Source organism: Melanerpes formicivorus, unplaced genomic scaffold, assembly GCF_026170545.1.
Source record: "Melanerpes formicivorus ecotype bairdi unplaced genomic scaffold, bMelFor1.0.p_v2 SCAF_82, whole genome shotgun sequence".
NCBI classification, from domain to species: Eukaryota; Metazoa; Chordata; class Aves; order Piciformes; family Picidae; genus Melanerpes; species Melanerpes formicivorus.
Window position 1 is genome coordinate 2502824 of NW_027142434.1, and position 18775 is coordinate 2521598.

Below are 18775 nucleotides of genomic sequence, written 5' to 3' on the forward strand. Positions count from 1 at the left end.
AGTGGCCACCAAAGGCACCTGCAGCAGAGCAGCTGGGGGGGCACAGGTGGCACCCCTGGGCAGGCTGCTGGGAGCTGCTCAGAGGCTTGCTGGGGGTTGCTGAGCTGCCCTGTGGCCAGGAGCTGGTTCCTTTCCCTGCTGTCTTCTCTACTCTTGCCTTGCTCCCACCTAGAATCACAGAACCATTAGGCTTGGAAGGGACCTCAAGGATCAACCAGTCCCAACCCCGAGGATGAGGGCCATGAGGAGGAGCAGAGGGCTGGAGCTGCTCTGCTATGAGGACAGAACACAGAAATACCACACAGAAATATCAATTCCTGCCCAGCCTTTCACCCACCAGCACCCCCAAGGCACAGACACAGGCTGGGCAGGGACTGGCTGGAAAGCAGCCCCAAAGGAAAGGTCTTGGGGGTGCTGGGGGAGGAGAAGCTCAGCAGGAGCCAGCAGTGAGCACTGGCAGCCCAGAGAGCCAAGCAGAGCCTGGGCTGCAGCAAGAGAAGTGTGGCCAGCAGGGCCAGGGAGGGGATTCTGCCCCTCTGCTCCACTCTGCTGAGCCCACAGCTGCAGCTCTGGGGCCAGCTCTGGAGCCTCTGTGCCAGGAAGGCTCTGGAGGGGCTGGAAGGGGTCCAGAGCAGGGCCAGGAGGAGGAGCAGAGGGCTGGAGCTGCTCTGCTCTGCAGACAGCCTGAGAGAGTTGGGGTTGTGCAGGCTGGAGAGGAGAAGGCTCCCAGGAGACCTCCTTGTGGCCTCCCAGGAGCTGCAGGGGGCTGCAGGAAAGCTGGGGAGGGACTTTGGAGGGTGTGAGGGAGGGACAGGACTGGGGGGGATGGAGCAGAACTAGAAGTGGGGAGCTGGAGATTGGCTGTGAGGAAGAAGTTGTTGGGCAGGAGGGTGGTGAGAGCCTGGCCCAGGCTGCCCAGGGAGGTGGTGGAAGCCTCCTGCCTGGAGGTGTTTGCAGCCAGGCTGGAGGTGGCTGTGAGCAAGCTGCTGTGGTGTGAGGTGTCCCTGCCCATGGCAGGGGCTTGGAGCTGGCTGAGCCTTGAGCTCCCTTCCAGCCCTGGCAGCTCTGTGGTTCTATCGTAGTAGGAAAAGCCAAACCGAGAGGAAGGATCCCGGGGGGTGGCACAGGAGGAGGTGGCACAGGAGGTGGTGGCACAGGAAGCTGTCTTAGCTCTGGCAGAGCCTGGCCAAGCTGCTCCCTCTGGCACTGTCACAGGTCCTGGTCCCTGGGATGTGGCTAATGATGTCTCCCGGATTCAAAGGCTTGTTGTGCCGAACCATTCATTAGTGCCTGCGAGGTGCTCAGTTGCTATGGAGATGGGAGCCTGATGAATGCAGCGACTGGAGGAGCCTCGGTGGAGCTGTCGGGAGCTCCTCTGCACCAAACCTCCTCCTGGAGTCACTACTGGCTCAGAAGAATAGTGAAGAGGTGATTGGGAACAGTCAGCATGGCTTTGCCAAGGGCAAATCCTGCCTGACCAACCTGGTTGCCTTCTATGAGCAGGTGACAAAATTAATAGCTGAGGGGAGAGCAACTGATGTCATTTACCTGGAGCTGAGCAAAGCCTTCGACACTGTCCCACACCACAGCCTGGTCTGCAGGCTGGTGACACATGGGTGTGATGGGTGACCACTGGATGGATAAGGAACTGGCTTGATGGCTGCACCCAAAGAGTGGCTGTCAATGGCTCCATGTCCCAGTGGAGGCCAGGGACAAGCAGAGTCCCTCAGGGATCAGTCCTGGGACCTCACTTGTTCAACATCCCTGTGGGTGCCATGGACAGTGGCATTGAGTGCAGCCTCAGCAAGTTTGCTGATGGCACCAAGCTGTGTGGTGCAGCAGACAGCTGGAGGGAAGGGAGGCCATCCAGAGGGACCTGGACAGGCTGGAGGGAAGGGATCCATCCAGAGGGACCTGGGCAGGCTGGAGGGAAGGGATCCATCCAGAGGGACCTGGACAGGCTGGAGGGAAGGGATCCATCCAGAGGGACCTGGGCAGGCTGGAGGGAAGGGATCCATCCAGAGGGACCTGGACAGGCTGGAGGGAAGGGATCCATCCAGAGGGACCTGGACAGGCTGGAGAGGTGGGCACAAGCCAACCTCAGGAGGTTCAACAAGACCAAGGGCAGGGTCCTGCAGCTGGGGGGAGGCAATCCCAGGCACAAATCCAGGCTGGGCAGGGACTGGCTGGAAAGCAGCCCTGAGGAGAGAGCCTTGGGGGTGCTGGGGGAGGAGAAGCTCAGCAGGAGCTCTCAGTCTGCACTTGCAGCCCACAAAGCCAAGCAGAGCCTGGGCTGCAGCAGGAGAAGTGTGGCCAGCAGGGCAAGGGAGGTGATTCTCCCCCTCTGCTCAGCTCTGGGGAGACCCCACCTGGAGTCCTGCCTCCAGTTCTGGAGCCCCTATGGCAAGAGGGATCTGGAGGGGCTGGAAGGTGTCCAGAGCAGGGCCAGGAGGATGAGCAGAGGGCTGGAGCTGCTCTGCTGTGAGGACAGACTGCAGGAGTTGGGGCTGTGCAGTCTGGAGAAGAGAAGGCTCTGAGGTGATCTCATTGTGGCCTTCCAGGATCTGCAGGGGGCTCCAGGAAGGCTGGGGAGGGACTGCTCAGGATCTCAGGCAGTGCTAGGACTAGGGGGAAGGGAATGAAGCTGGAGGTGGGGAGGAAGTTCTTCCCCATGAGAGTGGTGAAGCCCTGGAATGGGTTGTGTAGGGAGGTGGTTGGGGCCCTGTCCCTGGAGGTGTTTAAGGCCAGGCTGGCTGAGGCTGTGGCCAGGCTGATCTAGTGTGGGGTGTCCCTGCCCATGGCAGGGGGGGTTGGGGCTGGCTGATCCCTGTGGTCCCTTCCAACCCTGACTGATTCTATGATACTATGAAACCACACCACACCAGGCCCTGCTGGCTGGCACAGCTTCAAAGGGCTGCTGCCCAGCCCATGGAGGCTGGAGCCAGCTGCAAAGCAAGGTCCAAGGGTCCTCTTGGGACCTTGTCCCCCAAAAGTCCCCACACACATCCCAGTCCCAGCTGCTGCTGCAGGCATAGCCAGAGCTCCTCTTCTCCTGGGCTGAAAACCCTCAGTTCTCTTTCCTACAGCACCAAGAGCTCTGGGGAGCATGGTGCAGTCAGAGCTGAAGAGGAGCCAGGGGGTGCCCAGGGGGGCAAGGAGGGCAGCAGCAGCCTGGCCTGGAGCAGCAGTGGGGTGGGCAGCAGGAGCAGGGCAGGGCTGGTGCCCCTGGGCTGGGCACTGGGGAGGCCACAGCTTGAGTGCTGGGTTCAGCTCTGGGCTCTTCACTGCAGGAAGGACATTGAGAGGCTGGAGCAGGGCCAGGGAAGGGCAACAGAGCTGGGGAAGGGTCTGGGGAGGAGCAGCTGAGGGAGCTGGGGGGGTTGAGCCTGGAGGAGGCTGAGGGAGACCTCCTGGCTCTCTGCAGCTCCCTGAAGGGAGGCTGCCCACTCCCCTCTCAGGAACAACTATTTCCAGGCTGAAGATTGCTTTCTCATAAGCTCTGTCTGCACCTCCTGACATTTCTGGGGAAGCAAGGTGAAAATCTCAGCTGTCCCTTCCCAACCACCTGAACTCAGCCAACAGTCTCCACATGCCACCCACAGCCACTGAGCTCTAACAGTGCTCAGCTCCAGGAACCAGCAATCAATCAGAATCAACAATCAGCTCATGGAAGACCAGAAGGGCAACAGAGCTGGGGAAGGGTCTGGGGAAGAGGGCTGGGGAGGAGCAGCTGAGGGAGCTGGGGGGGTTGAGCCTGGAGCAGAGGAGGCTGAGGGAGACCTCATTGCTCTCTGCAGCTCCCTGAGAGGAGGCTGCAGCCAGGTGGGGGTTGGGCTCTGCTCCCAGGCAAGCAGAACCAGAACAAGAGGACACAGTCTCAAGCTGTGCCAGGGGAGGTTCAGGCTGGAGGTGAGGAGACAGTTCTTCCCAGCCAGAGAGATTGGCCCTGGGGATGTGCTGCCCAGGGAGGTGGTGGAGTCCCCATCCCTGGAGGGGTTCCAGAGGGGCTTGGATGTGGCACTTGGAGCCAGGGTTTAGCTGTCAGGAGGTGTTGGGGGACAGCTTGGACTTGCTGAGCTCTGAGGTCTTTTCCAACCTGATTGATTCTGTGATTCTATGACCTGGGACAGGGGCTGGGAGGGACAGGAGGAGGAACAATGGCTTTGAGCTGGGAGAGGAGAGACTGAGAGTGGAGAGGAGGAAGAGATTGCTGAGAGTGAGGCTGGGGAGAGCCTGGCACAGGCTGCCCAGGGAGGCTGTGGCTGTGCCCTGCCTGGATGTGTTCAGGACCAGGCTGGATGAGGCCTGGAGCAAGCTGTGCTGGTGGGAGGTGTCCCTGGGCATGGCAGGGAGTTAGAACTGAATGATCTTTGAGCTCCCTTCCACCCCAAACCCATTCTGGGCATCAATGAGATTCACTCTGGCAGCATCAAAGGTTTTGCCCTTGGGAACTTCAGCAGTCTGGGGGGGGCAAAAAAAAAGTCTCAGTTGTGCTGCTGAATCCCAGGAAGGAGCTGAGCAGGAGATAAAGGGAATCCTGGAATGCAAGCAGAACCTTCCCTGCCTGTCAGGATGAGGAATGAGCAGCCTGTGCCTGGCCCAGAAAGGTTTGGGGGGGGGATAGGGGAGGGAGAAGCTGGACAGGAGGCAGCAATGGGCACTGGCAGCCCAGAAGGCCAATGGCAGCTGTGCTGCCATTGGCCTTCTGGGCTGCCAGTGCCCATTGCCAGAGCTGGAGAGAGAGGATCCTGCCCCTCTGCCCTGCTCAGACCCCACCTGCAGGGCTGTGCCCAGCTCTGGGGCTCTCAACACAGGAACTCCATGGTCCAGAGGAAGGCCCCAAAAAGGATCAGGGGGCTGGAGCAGCCCTCCTGTGAGGACAGGCTGAGGGAGCTGGAGGAGAGATGGTTCCAGGGAGACCTCAGGGCAGCCTTGGAGTCGCTGAAAGGGCTCCAGGAGAGCTGGGGAGGGAGTTTGGAGAAGGGTTGGGAGGGCCAGGGTGAGGGACAGTGGCTTTGAGGCTGGGTGAGGGCAGGTTCAGGTTGGGCATCAGGAGGAAGTTCTGCACAGTGAGGCTGGGGAGAGCCTGGCACAGGCTGCCCAGGGATGTTGAGGTCTCCTTCCTGCAGACATTCCAAGTCAAAGGATGGTTGAGGTCTCCTCCCTGCAGACCTTCAAGGTCAAAGGATGGTTGAGGTCTCCTCCCTGCAGACATCCAAGGTCAAAGGATGGTTGAGGTCTCCTCCCTGCAGACCTTCAAGGTCAAAGGATGGTTGAGGTCTCCTCCCTGCAGACATGCAAGGTCAAAGGATGGTTGAGGTCTCCTCCCTGCAGACATCCAAGGTCAAAGGATGGTTGAGGTCTCCTCCCTGCAGACCTTCAAGGTCAAAGGATGGTTGAGGTCTCCTCCCTGCAGACATGCAAGGTCAAAGGATGGTTGAGCTCTCCTCCCTGCAGACATGCAAGGTCAAAGGATGGTTGAGCTCTCCTCCCTGCAGACCTTCATGGTCAAAGGAAGGTTGAGGTCTCATCCCTGCAGACCTTCATGGTCAAAGGATGGTTGAGGTCTCCTCCCTGCAGACATGCAAGGTCAAACTTGATGTGGCCCTTGGCAGCCTGCTCTAGTTGGAGGGGTCCCTGCTGACTGCAGGGGGGTTGGACAAGATGACCTTGGAGAGTCCTCTCCACCCCTATGCAATCTGTGAAGCTTAGGAGAGCTTCTCTTGCAGGAGGAGACCAAAGGGCTTCTGGTTTGGATGAGCAAAGAGAGAGGCCTGAGAGCAGGCAGTAAATACTAAGAGGAGGATAAAGGATGAAGGGGAAAGGATGAAGCTGGCAGCATAATGAATGGGTAGAAGCTAGGCTACAGCTGCCTCCAGGCTCCTTGAGGAGAGCCTGGCTGTCCAGGAGGACCTGCAGGTGCCAGGGAGCCTCTCTGCAGATAAGGATGATGGAAAGTAGCTGCCTCCAGCCAAAGCCCTGGCTTAAGGCACTGCCTGGAGCAGGAGCAGAGGAGACTCAGGGATTTGGTCTGTGCAGAAGGAGGATGTCTCAGGGGCACAGTGAGGAGCAAGGGGAGAAAGGATGGAATGGAATGGAATGGAATGGAATGGAATGGAATGGAATGGAATGGAATGGAATGGCAAGGAATGGAATAGGGAATCTGTTCAGGGATCTGCCTCATGCAGGCCTTGGGGAATAGAATAGAATAGAATAGAATAGAATAGAATAGAATAGAATAGAATAGAATAGAATAGAATAGAATAGAATAGAATTAACCAGGTTGGAAAAGAGCTCAGAGCTCATCAAGTCCAACCTCTCCCCCAGCACCATCTGATCAACTCAGCCATGGCACCAAGGGCCTCATCCAGGCTCTTCCTAAACACCTCCAGGGATGGGGACTCCACCACCTCCCTGGGCAGCACATCCCCAGGGCCAATCTCTCTTGCTGGGAAGAACTTTCTCCTCACCTCTAGCCTGAATCTCCCCTGGCACAGCTTGAGACTGTGTCCTCTTGTTCTGGGACTGGCTGCCTGGGAGAAGAGCCCAACCCCCACCTGGCTCCAACCTCCCTGCAGGGAGTTGCAGAGAGCAAGAAGGTCTCCCCTGAGCCTTCTCTTCTGCAGGCTAAGCAACCCCAGCTCCCTCAGCCTCTCCTCCCAGGGCTGTGCCCCAGACCCCTCCCCAGCTTTGTTGCCCTTCTCTGGACACCTTCCAGCAGCTCAACCTCTTTCCTGACCTGAGGAGCCCAGAGCTGGCCACAGGACTCCAGGTGTGGCCTCAGCAGTGCTGAGCACAGGGCAGGATGAGCTCCCTGCTCCTGCTGGCCACACTGCTCCTGCTGCAGGCCAGGATGCCCTTGGCCTTGTTGGCCCCCTGGGCACACTGCTGGCTCCTGTTCAGCTGCTCTCCACCACTCCCCCCAGGTCCCTCTCTGCCTGGCTGCTCTCAGCCACTCTGCCCCCAGCCTGTAGCTCTGCCTGGGGTTGCTGTGGCCAAGGTGCAGCCCCTGGCACTTGGATGAGTTCAGTCTCCTGCCCTTGGCCTCTGCCCACCTGTGCAGCCTGGCAAGGTCCTTCTGCAGAGCTCTCCCTGCCTCTGACAGCTCAGCTCCTGCCCCCAGGCAGGGTCTCTGAGAGAAGGTCACCCAGGAGCACATCCAGGTGGGACTGGAATGATCCTAGAGGTGGAGGCTCCACAGCCTCCATGGGCAGCCTGCTCTTGGGCTCCCCTGGCCTTTAACCTCCTCATGTTCAGAGAAACTTCTGATGTTCCATCCCTTTGCTCCTGGTCCTCTCCCTGGGCACCACTGAACACAGCCTGGTCCCATCCTCCTGACCCCACCCTTGGAGCATTGATCAGCATTGATCAGATCCGCTCTGGGGCTGCTCTGCTCCAGGCTGATCAGCCCCAACCCTCTCAGCCTCTCCTCCCAGAGCTGTTCCAGGCCCCTCAGCAGCTCTGCAGCCCTTTGCTCCGCCCTCTCCAGCAGTTCCCTGTCCCTCTATTGGGAAGCTCAGAGCTGGACTCTGCTGCCTCACCCTGGCCCCTCCACCCACTCCCAGTGGTGCCTTGCAGAGGTGCTTGGGGATGTCCCAGCCTGGAGGTTTCTTGCAGCTCCCTGCAGGAAGAGGCAATTGACCCCTGGGGGTCTGCAGCCCTTCCATGTCCACAGGCTGAGCACTGCTCAAGTCACAGCCAGCAGCCTTCTCCCCAAAGCCAGCTCTCCACAAGGCCTTCTCCTTGCCAGCCCAGGCCCTGGGGAGCCCTGAAGCTCCCCTAAGCTCCCTGGGCCCCAGCTCAGAGCCAGCAGAGCAAAGGCTTTGGGCAGCAATGAGCAGCTCTGGGAGCAGGGGAGGGAAAGCCTGGGGGGAAGGAGCTGCAGCATCTCCAACACTGCAAGCAGAGGACAGATTCTTCCCAGCAAGGAGGAGCTAGAGCAGAGGAAGCTGCCTGGAGATCCCTGCCTGGCAGAGCTGCTGTGGGAAGAGCTGGGAGTGTCCTCTGGGCACATTGCTGGGGCTGCTCTCACTGAAGTGGTCATCCAGGGACAGCAGCTCTGGGGAGAAGGACCTGGGAGCCCTGGTAGCAGCTTTGCAGCCCTTTGCTGTCCCCTCTCCAGCAGTTCAAGTGATCATCTCTGTCCCAGTGCCTGCTTATCTGGGCAGCATCTCTCATTCTGGTGCCTGACCCTCCCAGGGGTCCCAAACTGGACAGAGCAATGAACAGGAGCTGGGAGTGCTGCTGGACAACAGGATGACCAGGAGCCAGCAATGAGCCCTCCTGGCCAAGAAGGTCTGGGGTGCCTCAAGGAGAGTGTGGCCAGCAAGTCAAGGCAGATTCTCTTCCCCCTCTATTCTGCCTTGCTGGGATCATATCTGGAGTGCTGGACCCAGCTCTGGGCTCCCCACTTGAAGAGGGACAGGGAAGTGCTGGAGAGGGCACAGCAAAGGGCTACAGAGCTGCTGAGGGGGCTGGAACAGCTCTGTGATGATGAGAGACTGAGGCCTGGCTGCATCATCGACCCAGGAGGTCGAGGGAGGTTCTCTTCCCCCTCTGCTGTGCCCTGGTAAGGCCACATCTGGAGCACTGGGTCCAGGTCTGGGCTCCCCAGTTCAAGGACCTCAGGAAGGTGATGGAGAGGGCAGAGCAAAGGGCTGCAGAGCTGCTGAGGGGCCTGGAACAGCTCTGGGAGGAGAGGCTGAGAGGGTTGGGGCTGATCAGCCTGGAGAAGAGCAGCCCCAGAGGGGATCTGATCAATGCTGATCAATGCTCCAAGGGTGGGGTCAGGAGGATGGGACCAGGCTGTGTTCAGTGGTGCCCAGGGAGAGCACCAGGAGCAAAGGGCACAGATGGAACATCAGAAGTTCCTCTGAACATGAGGAGGTTAAAGGCCAGGGGAACCCAGGAGCAGGCTGCCCATGGAGGCTGCAGAGGATCATCCCAATCCCACCTGGATGTGCTCCTGGGTGACCTTCCCTCAGAGACCCTGCTTGGGCAGGGGGCTTGGGCTGGCTGGTCTCCAGAGGTCCCTTCCCACCTCTCCCACCCTGTGCTTCAGTGCAAGGCAGCCCTAAGCCCCCGCCTGAGGGGCTGCCCTGAGCCTGTGCTCCCTGCCGAGTCCAAGTCCCAGCTCCGACAAGGAGCCGCAGGCTGCGCTGGGCACACGAAGGGATCTGCCTGCCCCTGCCCCTGCCCCTGCCCCTGTCCCCCTCCCTGTCGTCCCCCCCCAGCTCCCAGCCTGCCAGCTGGTGCATTTTTGCCTGTTTTCTCACTAGCTTGGCCCATTGCCTTTAAAAGGCTAAATGCTCCGGACTAAATTTGGTCATGCAGCTCTGCAATGGTTCCCTGGAATGTCCTCGGGTTTCAGGCTCCTCTGCTAGCACCAATCCCCGCCTCCCCCCCGCCCCGGCTCCATTGGCTTCCCAGCGCCCGAATCCTGCCCGGATGCTCTTATTGGCCCAGCCCGGGCCCGAGGGGTGTCCTCTCTTTTATAACTGCTTACACCCCTGGGCTGCGGCCGTCCGGAGCCGCTGAGATTGAGCACTTCGGCACCTGCCGCTGCTCCGCCGCGCAGCAGCCTTGGGAGCTTCGCCTGCCGAGGGGAGGTTGGGGTCCGCTGCTTGCGGCTTTCTTTTTCTCCTTAGTCGGGTACCACACAACCGCCACCGTGTCTCGCCAGCGAGCCAAGATGTCCAAAGTGGCCAAATACCGGCGACAAGTCAGTGAAGACCCGGACATAGACAGCTTGCTGTCCACTCTGTCGCCGGAGGAGATGGAGGAGTTGGAGAAGGAGCTGGACGTGGTGGATGCTGCCGACGGAGGCATCCCCCCGGAGCCCGGGCAGAAAAGCCCCAGGGAAAACTCCTCTGCCGGCCCCCAGAACTGCGAGCCCACCCTCAACCACCACGAGAAGGAGGGCAGGAGGCGCATCCAGAGGGAGCAGTCGGTGGATGTAAGTCACATCCCCTGCTGGGGCTGCTCCGCCGGGGGAGGCGGCGGCGTCCCCGGCAGCTGGGCTGGCTTAGGGGATGAGGTGGAGAGCGCCCAGCCCGCCCTGTGCCGGCCAAGGAGGGACTGAGGTGGTGCAGGGAGCACAGGAGTGAGGCAAGGAGGCGGTGCAGGCTCTCCCGGAGGCAGCAGGAGGTTTCCTGGAAGCTGCTGCTGCTCACAAAGCCAAAGCTGTGCTTGGCCCAGGGATCCTCTGCCTGACCCTGCTCCAACATCCTTAGGCAGGGCAGGGAGCAGAGGTGGTGCTCCCAGGGGGGGTGTTCCTAGGGATGGTGCTCCTAGAGATGGTGCTCCCAGGGATGGTGCTCCCAGGGATGGTGCTCCTAGAGATGGTGCTCCCAGGGATGGTGCTCCCAGGGATGATGTTCCTAGGGATGGTGCTCCCAGGGATGGTGCTCCCAGGGATGGTGCTCTCAGGGATGGTGCTCTCAGGGATGGTGTTCCAAGGGATGCTGCTCCCAGGGATGGTGCTCTTAGGGATGGTGTTCCCAGGGATGATGTTCCTGGGGATGGTGCTCTTAGGGATGATGTTCCCAGGGATGGTATTCCAAGGGATGGTGCTCCCAGGGATGGTGCTCCCAGGGATGGTGTTCCCAGGGATGATGTTCCTAGGGATGGTGCTCTTAGGGATGATCTTCCCAGGGATGGTGTTCCTAGGGATGATGTTCCTAGGGATGGTGCTCTTAGGGATGATCTTCCCAGGGATGGTGTTCCTAGGGATGGTGTTCCTAGGGATGGTGCTCCCAGGGATGGTGCTCTTAGGGATGGTGCTCCCAGGGATGGTGCTCCTGGGGATGATGTTCCCAGGGATGATGTTCCCAGGGATGGTGCTCCCAGGGATGATGTTCCTAGGGATGGTGCTCCCAGGGATGGTGCTCCCAGGGATGGTGCTCCCAGGGGTGGTGCTCCCAGGGATGGTGTTCCTAGGGATGGTGCTCCCAGGGATGGTGCTCCCAGGGATGGTGCTCCCAGGGGTGGTGCTCCCAGGGATGGTGTTCCCAGGGATGATGTTCCCAGGGATGATGTTCCCAGGGATGGCACTCCCAGGGATGATGCTCTTAGGGATGGAGTTCCCAGGGATGGTGCTCCCAGGGATGGTGTTCCAAGGGATCGTGTTCCCAGGGATGGTGCTCCCAGGGATGGTTCTCCCAGGGATGGTTCTCCCAGGGATGGTGCTCCCGGGGATGGTGTTCCCAGAGAGGGTGCTCCCAGGGATGGTGTTCCAAGGGATGATGTTCCCAGGGATGGTGCTCTCAGGGATGGTGCTCTCAGGGATGGTGTTCCAAGGGATGCTGCTCCCAGGGATGGTGCTCTTAGGGATGGTGTTCCCAGGGATGATGTTCCTGGGGATGGTGCTCTTAGGGATGATGTTCCCAGGGATGGTATTCCAAGGGATGGTGCTCCCAGGGATGGTGCTCCCAGGGATGGTGTTCCCAGGGATGATGTTCCTAGGGATGGTGCTCTTAGGGATGATCTTCCCAGGGATGGTGTTCCTAGGGATGATGTTCCTAGGGATGGTGCTCTTAGGGATGATCTTCCCAGGGATGGTGTTCCTAGGGATGGTGTTCCTAGGGATGGTGCTCTTAGGGATGATGTTCCCAGGGATGGAGTTCCCAGGGATGGAGTTCCCAGGGATGGTGCTCCCAGGGATGATGTTCCTGGAGATGATGTTCCCAGGGATGGTGCTCTTAGGGATGATGTTCCCAGGGATGGTGCTCCTAGGGATGGTGCTCCTAGTGATGGTGCTCTTAGGGATGATGTTCCTGGAGATGATGTTCCTAGGGATGGTGCTCTTAGGGATGGTGTTCCCAGGGACGGTGTTCCCAGAGCACTGCTGGAGGGCTGCTGCAGGGCAGGGGATCCCCCAGGCTGTGCTCCTTTCCCCTCCTGATTTTTTGGTTTTGCTTTCACAGATCTCCAGCCTCTTGGTCCTTTCACCTCCTCTTGTGCAGACACTTGAACAGCCTCTGGGGCTTGGGGAATCAAAACAAAACTTCACTGCCTTGTGGAACTCCCCCCAGGCTTGGCCCCAAGCTGAATGGTTTGGGGCTCCTTGTCCAGCCAAGGCTCATTCTTCTCACCTGGGTGCATTTCTCTCCCCCTCTGCACCTGGCAAAGTCCTCCAAGAGCTTGCTTGGAGCTGGAAATCTTCCTGCCTCTCCCTCTGCTCTTCTTGTGCCTTGCTTTAGTGGGATCCAATCCCTCTTCTCTGGAACAGTGATTGACCTCTGCACTCAGGGCATTTGCTGTGTGCTCCAGGCGTGGGAGGCTGGCAAGCATTTGGTCTCCTTCTTTCCTTTCTTGGTTTTTCATGGCAGGCTGAGCCAGAGAGTGCAGGCAGGAGCCTGGGCAGACCTTTAGCTGTGGAGTCATGGGCAGGTTTCGTGTTCCAGGTTGGATTCACATCTGCTGTGGTGGGACAGGGCTGATCAGCAGGAGCCTTATGTGGATACTCCTCTTACTGGGCAGCTCTGGCTCAGATTCCTCAGCCAGATCACTCAGCAGTGCCCTGGATCTGCCAGCTCAGGGATCCAGCTTGGGAGCACTTGGGAATGGCTCTTCCTGGGTGCCCTTGGGGGTTGTTACAGCAGGGTCCTCCTCCTGGGAGAAAGAAGGGAGAAAAAGATGCAAAAGCTCTGAGGGAAATGGGTGTTTGGTCTGGGGACCTGAGCAAGGGGTTAAAGAGTTCCCCCCACCCTGCCAGGGACCTTCCCTCTGGCCTTGAGGACAAGGCACTTGCAGGCTTCACCTTCTATATGTGGTTTGGCGTGGGCTGGGCACAGAAACTGCTGTGGGCTGGGGACTGGAAGTGCCAGGGGCTGGGGACTGGAAGTGCCAGGGGCTGGGGACTGGAAGTGCCAGGGGCTGGGGGACAGAAAGTGCTGTGGGCTGGGGACTGGAAGTGCCAGGGGCTGGGGGACAGAAAGTGCTGTGGGCTGGGGACTGGAAGTGCCATGGACTGTGGGCTGCAAGTACTAGGGGCTGGGAGCTGAAAGTACCAGGGGCTGGGGTACTAAAAGTGTCAGGGGCTGGGAGACTGAACGTGCCAGTGGCTGGGCACAGAAAGTGCTGTGGGCTGGGGATAGAAAGTGCTGTGGTCTGGGGACTGGAAGTGCTGGGGATAGAAATGCCAGGGGCTGGGGGACTGAAAGTGCCAGGGACTGGGGACTGGAAGTGCCAGGGGCAGGGGGATAGAAAGTGCCAGGGGCTGGGGGACTGGAAGTGCCAGGGGCTGGGGACTGAAAGTGCTGTGGGCTGGGGACTGGAAGTGCTGTGGGCTGGGGACTGAAAGTGCTGTGGGCTGGGGACTGGAAGTGCCATGGACTGTGGGCTGCAAGTATTAGGGGCTGGGAGCTGAAAGTACCAGAGGCTGGGGGACTGAAAGTTCCAGGGGCTGGGGGACTGAAAGTGCTAGGGGCAGGGGACTGGAAGTGCTGGGGATAGAAAGTGCCAGGGGCTGGGGGTTGGAAAGTGCCAGAGGCTGGGGACTGAAAGTGCCAGGGGCTGGGGGACTGAAAGTGCCAGTGGCTGGGCACAGAAAGTGCTGTGGGCTGGGGATAGAAAGTGCTGTGGTCTGGGGACTGGAAGTGCTGGGGATAGAAATGCCAGGGGCTGGGGGACTGGAAGTGCCAGGGGCTGGGGGACTGGAAGTGCCAGGGGCTGGGGACTGGAAGTGCCAGGGGCTGGGGGACTGGAAGTGCTGTGGGCTGGGGACTGAAAGTGCTGTGGGCTGGGGACTGGAAGTGCTGTGGGCTGGGGACTGAAAGTGCTGTGGGCTGGGGACTGGAAGTGCCATGGACTGTGGGCTGCAAGTATTAGGGGCTGGGAGCTGAAAGTACCAGAGGCTGGGGGACTGAAAGTTCCAGGGGCTGGGGGACTGAAAGTGCTAGGGGCAGGGGACTGGAAGTGCTGGGGATAGAAAGTGCCAGGGGCTGGGGGTTGGAAAGTGCCAGAGGCTGGGGACTGAAAGTGCCAGGGGCTGGGGGACTGAAAGTGCCAGGGGCTGGGAACTGAAAGTGCCAGGGGCTGGGGACTGAAAGTGCCAGGGGCTGGGGGACTGAAAGTGCCAGGGGCTGGGAACTGAAAGTGCCAGGGGCTGGGGGACTGAAAGTGCCAGGGGCTGGGGACTGGAAGTGCCAGGGGCTGGGGACTGAAAGTGCCAGGGGCTGGGGATAGGAAGTGCCAGGGCCTGGGGACTGGAAGTGCCAGAGGCTGGGGACTGAAAGTGCCAGGGGCTGGGGGACTGAAGCTGCTGTGTGCTGGGGACTGAAAGAGCAGCTTCTTCAGGCAGGGCTCCTGGGTTCAGCCTCTCAAGGGCTGCTGGTTTGTTTCTAACTCTGGAAAGAGGAGGACTGGGCTGGGAATTGTGATGGGGAAGTGCCCATGAACAGGAGGAAGGGAGGAAGGTGGTGTGGTGTGGAAAAAGAGAGGTGGGAAATGGGCTGGTGGAGCACTGGATGTCTGAGAGTGTCTGAGTGTGTGTGGGAGAGGACTTGGGAGGGTGGCCAGGGATGGCACAGGGAGGAGAGGCACCAGGAGAGGGTATCCAGTTCCAGCTGGTGGGCAGGACAGCGATGGAGGCCCTGAGAAAGGAGCCCCTTGTGCTCTCCTTTGAACCCCTGCAGCTTGGGGGCATGGAAGACAAAGCAGGTTGGCTGCTGGTCAAATCTGTCAGTGAGGCTGGCCCAGTTAGATTGCATTGCAGTAACTGGAGATGGCAGAACTGACTTTCTTCTTCTATTTCAATCCCTGGGGGCCAAGAAAAAAAATATCCTCCACCCCTTCCTCCTTGGCATTGTTGGGTCCTGGGATTAGCACCTAGGAAATGCCAGCTGACAGCACAGGCAGGTCAGCCCCTGTGGGTGGGGGAGCAGGGAGTTCTCTGCCCAGAGGGGCACCAGGATGGGATGGTTGAGGGCTCCAAAGATGCTGCTGAGGGGCCTGGAGCAGCTCTGGCAGCAGCAAAGGCTGAGAGCCCTGGGGCTGAGAGCCTGGAGCAGAGCAGCCCCAGAGGGCAGCTGAGCAATGCTCAGCAAGAGCTAAAGGAGCTGTGGGGGGCAAGAGGCTGGGGCCAGGCTCTGCTGAGTGGTGCCCAGGGCCAGGCCAAGGGGCAAGGGGCACAAAGTGGCAGGCAGGAGGTTGGAGCTGAGCAGGAGGAGAAAGTTGTTTGGGGTGAGGCTGCTGGAGCCTGGAGCAGGCTGCCCAGAGAGGTTGTGGAGTCTGCTGGGGGGGAGAGCTTCCAACCCCCCCTGGGCACTGTGCCCCTGGGCAAGCTGCTGGGGGAGCCCTGCTGGGGCAGGGGTTGGAGTGGCTGAGCTCTGCTGGGGGAGCCCTGCTGGGGCAGGGGTTGGAGTGGCTGAGCTCTGCTGGGGGAGCTCTGCTGGGGCAGGGGTTGGAGTGGCTGAGCTCTGCTGGGGGAGCCCTGCTGGGGCAGGGGTTGGAGTGGCTGAGCTCTGCTGGGGGAGCCCTGCTGGGGCAGGGGTTGGAGAGGCTGAGCTCTGCTGGGGGAGCTCTGCTGGAGCAGGGGGTTGCACTGGGTGAGCTCCAGAGGTCCCTTCCAACCTCACCATGCTGGGATTCCAGGATTCTGTGATATGGGATGGGTTGGGATGGGATCCTTGGACCACAGAAGCCAGCCCAGGAAGCCAACAATGGTTCCCTGCACCCCAGGAAGCCTCAGGGCTGCGTTCTGCGGCAGGGTGCAGTGAGACCCTGGAGCCATCCGGAGCATCCCAGGCGGCTCCCAAGCTCTCTCCCAGCTGCTCAGAGCACAGAGAGCTCTGCTGACAAACCCCTCTCCCGTGTCAGTGGATTTCACATTGCAGCAGAGCTCTTGTGCCTGCCAACAGCAGCTCTGGAGCTGCACGCCCAGGGCAGGTCGCAGTCCCCAGCCGCACGCAGGCATCACCCTCTCCAGGGCCACCCCTGCTCCTCCTCCCCACCTTCCAGTGGCAAAAGTCTCTTTTTAGGGGTGCCCAGTGGCAGGACAATGGGTAACAGGCACAAACTTGACCTGGGTTCAGTTCTGGGCTCCTCACTTCAAGAAGGACATTGAGGAGCTGAGTGTGTGCAGAGAAGGGCAACAAAGCTCTGGGGAAGGGTCTGGAGAAGAGGGCTGGGGAGGAGCAGCTGAGGGAGCTGGGGGGGTTGAGCCTGGAGCAGAGGAGGCTGAGGGAGACCTCATTGCTCTCTGCAGCTCCCTGAGAGGAGGCTGCAGCCAGGGGGGGTTGGGCTCTGCTCCCCAGGCTCAGGGGCCAGAAGGAGAGGAACTGGCCTGAAATTGTGCCAGGGGAGGCTGAGGTTGGAGAGGAGGCCAAATGTCTTTGCTGGAGGAGTGGTCAGGGCCTGGCAGAGGCTGCCCAGGGAGGTGGTGGAGTCCCCATGGCTGGAGGGGTTGCAGCAAGCTGTGGCCATGGCAGCTGGGGCCAGGGTTGGGTGGCCATGGGGGGGTTGGGTTGGAGTTGGCCTGGATGCTCTCAGAGGGCTTGGCCAGCCCAAACCATTCTGTGTTCTGTGATCCTATCAGGAGTTCCATCAAGACATGAGGAGGAACTTGCTGAGTTGAAGGCTGCTGGAGGCCTGGAGCAGGCTGCCCAGGGAGGTGGTGGAGTCTCCATCTGTGCAGTCATCCAGACCCCACCTGGAGGAGTCCCTGTGGGACTTTCTCTGGCTTGGCAGAGGGATTGGCCTCAATGTTCTCCAGAGGTCCCTTCCAAACCCTCCCATCCTGTGACCCTGTGAGTTTGCCTCCCCTCACAGCCTCACAGCCCCTGCTTAAATACTTTGAGGAGAAACCTCTGTGAGTGAGAAGCAGAAGCAGAGCCCTGAGGGCAGGAGGAGAAGCACAGCCCTGAGGGCAGGGGAGGATTGGGAGGTCCCTGCAGTGGGCCTGGCCCTAAGGACATCTGGAAGATGTTATCCTGCATCTGTGATGTCTCTTCAGCAGGCAGAGACAGGAGCTTGGACTAGAGGGAGTTTGCAAGTCCATAGCTGCCTGGCATGAAGGCACTGAAGGTGGAAGGGATTGGGGAGGGAGGATATTACAAAACCATGGAATGGTTTGGGTTGGCAGAGCCCTCTGAGAGCCTCCAGGCCAACATCAACCCAACCACTCAACCCTGGCCCCAGCTGCCATGGCCACAGCTTGCTGCAACCCCTCCAGCCATGGGGACTCCACCACCTCCCTGGGCAGCCTCTGCCAGGCCCTGACCACTCCTCCAGCAAAGACATTTGGCCTCCTCTCCAACCTCAGCCTCCCCTGGCACAATTTCAGGCCAGTTCCTCTCCTTCTGTCCCCTGAGCCTGGGGAGCAGAGCCCAACCCCCCCTGGCTGCAGCCTCCTCTCAGGGAGCTGCAGAGAGCAATGAGGTCTCCCTCAGCCTCCTCTGCTCCAGGCTCAACCCCCCCAGCTCCCTCAGCTGCTCCTCCCCAGCCCTCTTCCCCAGACCCTTCCCCAGCTCTGTTGCCCTTCCCTGGCCCTGCTCCAGCCTCTCAGTCAGATAGGAAGGATATTAGGGACTCCCTGGTCCAGCTCTGTGGTGGCAGCTTCAGGGCTTGGTTGTTATTGCTAAAACTCATATTGCAGAGCTGGGAGGGGTCAGGCCACAGCCCCTGCAGTGCCATCAGCCACCAGCTCCCTGCTGGGACCAGGACTGGGATGGGGCAGCACCCCCATGGGGCCAGCAGCAGCTCCTTCTCTGTCTCCATGATTTTTCTTCCTCCCTCCTCTCCTTCCCTCCCTTCTTCACCCCAGGGAAGTCCTTGTGCCCTGTGCTCAGCACTGCTGAGGCCACACCTGGAGTCCTGTGTCCAGTTCTGGGCTCCTCAGGTCAGGAAAGAGGTTGAGCTGCTGGAAGGTGTCCAGAGAAGGGCAACAAAGCTGGGGAGGGGTCTGGGGCACAGCCCTGGGAGGAGAGGCTGAGGGAGCTGGGGTTGCTTAGCCTGCAGAAGAGGAGGCTCAGGGGAGACCTTCTTGCTCTCTGCAACTCCCTGCAGGGAGGTTGGAGCCAGGTGGGGGTTGGGCTCTTCTCCCAGGCAAGCAGCAGCAGAACAAGAGGACACAGTCTCAAGCTGTGCCAGGGGAGGTTGAGGCTGGAGGTGAGGAGAAAGTTCTTCATTGAGAGAGTTGTTGGCCCTGGGGCTGTGCTGCCCAGGGAGGTGGTGGAGTCCCCATCCCTGGACGTGTTCAGGAGGGGATTGGATGAGGCACTTGGTGCCAGGGTTTAGTAGTCAGGAGGTGCTGGGGGACAGCTTGGACTTGATGATCTTTGAGGTCTCTTCCAACCTGGTTGATTCCATGATTCTATCCTATCCTATCCCATTCCATCCTATCCCATTCCATTCCATCCCATTCCACTCCATCCCATTCCATCCCATTCCATCCCATTCCATTCCATTCCATTCCATTCCATTCCATTCCATTCCATTCCTTTCCATTCCACTCCATCCCATCCCATCCCATTCCATCCTATTCCATCCCATTCCATTCCATTCCATTCCTTTCCATTCCTTTCCATCCCACTCCATCCCATCCCATCCCATCCCATCCCATCCCATCCCATTCCATTCCTTGTGAGGTGGCCTCTAGGGTGCTGGCTGCTGGCTGGGAGGTGCAGGAACACCTCCAAGGTGCCAAGGGAGAGCTTTTTTCACAGGCAGGCTTTGTGCTGCAGGCTCAGCTTCTGCCCAGCTCAAAGCTCTCCTTGCAGTCCCTGCTCTGCCCTTGGGCAAGCTCCAGGCACCCCCAGTCCCTCCTCAGTGCTGG

The 18775-nt window shown here is 59.9% G+C and overlaps 1 protein-coding gene across 1 annotated transcript in view; it reads left to right on the forward strand.

The window, feature by feature from the left end:
• Nucleotides 1-9497: 9497 nt before the first annotated feature.
• LMOD1 (leiomodin 1) overlaps nt 9498-18775 on the forward strand; it is a 42140-nt gene continuing 32862 nt past the window's right edge. The window contains exon 1 of the mRNA XM_068164646.1: nt 9498-9955. Within this exon, the coding sequence (XP_068020747.1) occupies nt 9692-9955 (264 nt within the window). The 5' untranslated portion in view covers nt 9498-9691. The remainder of the gene's footprint in view (nt 9956-18775) is intronic.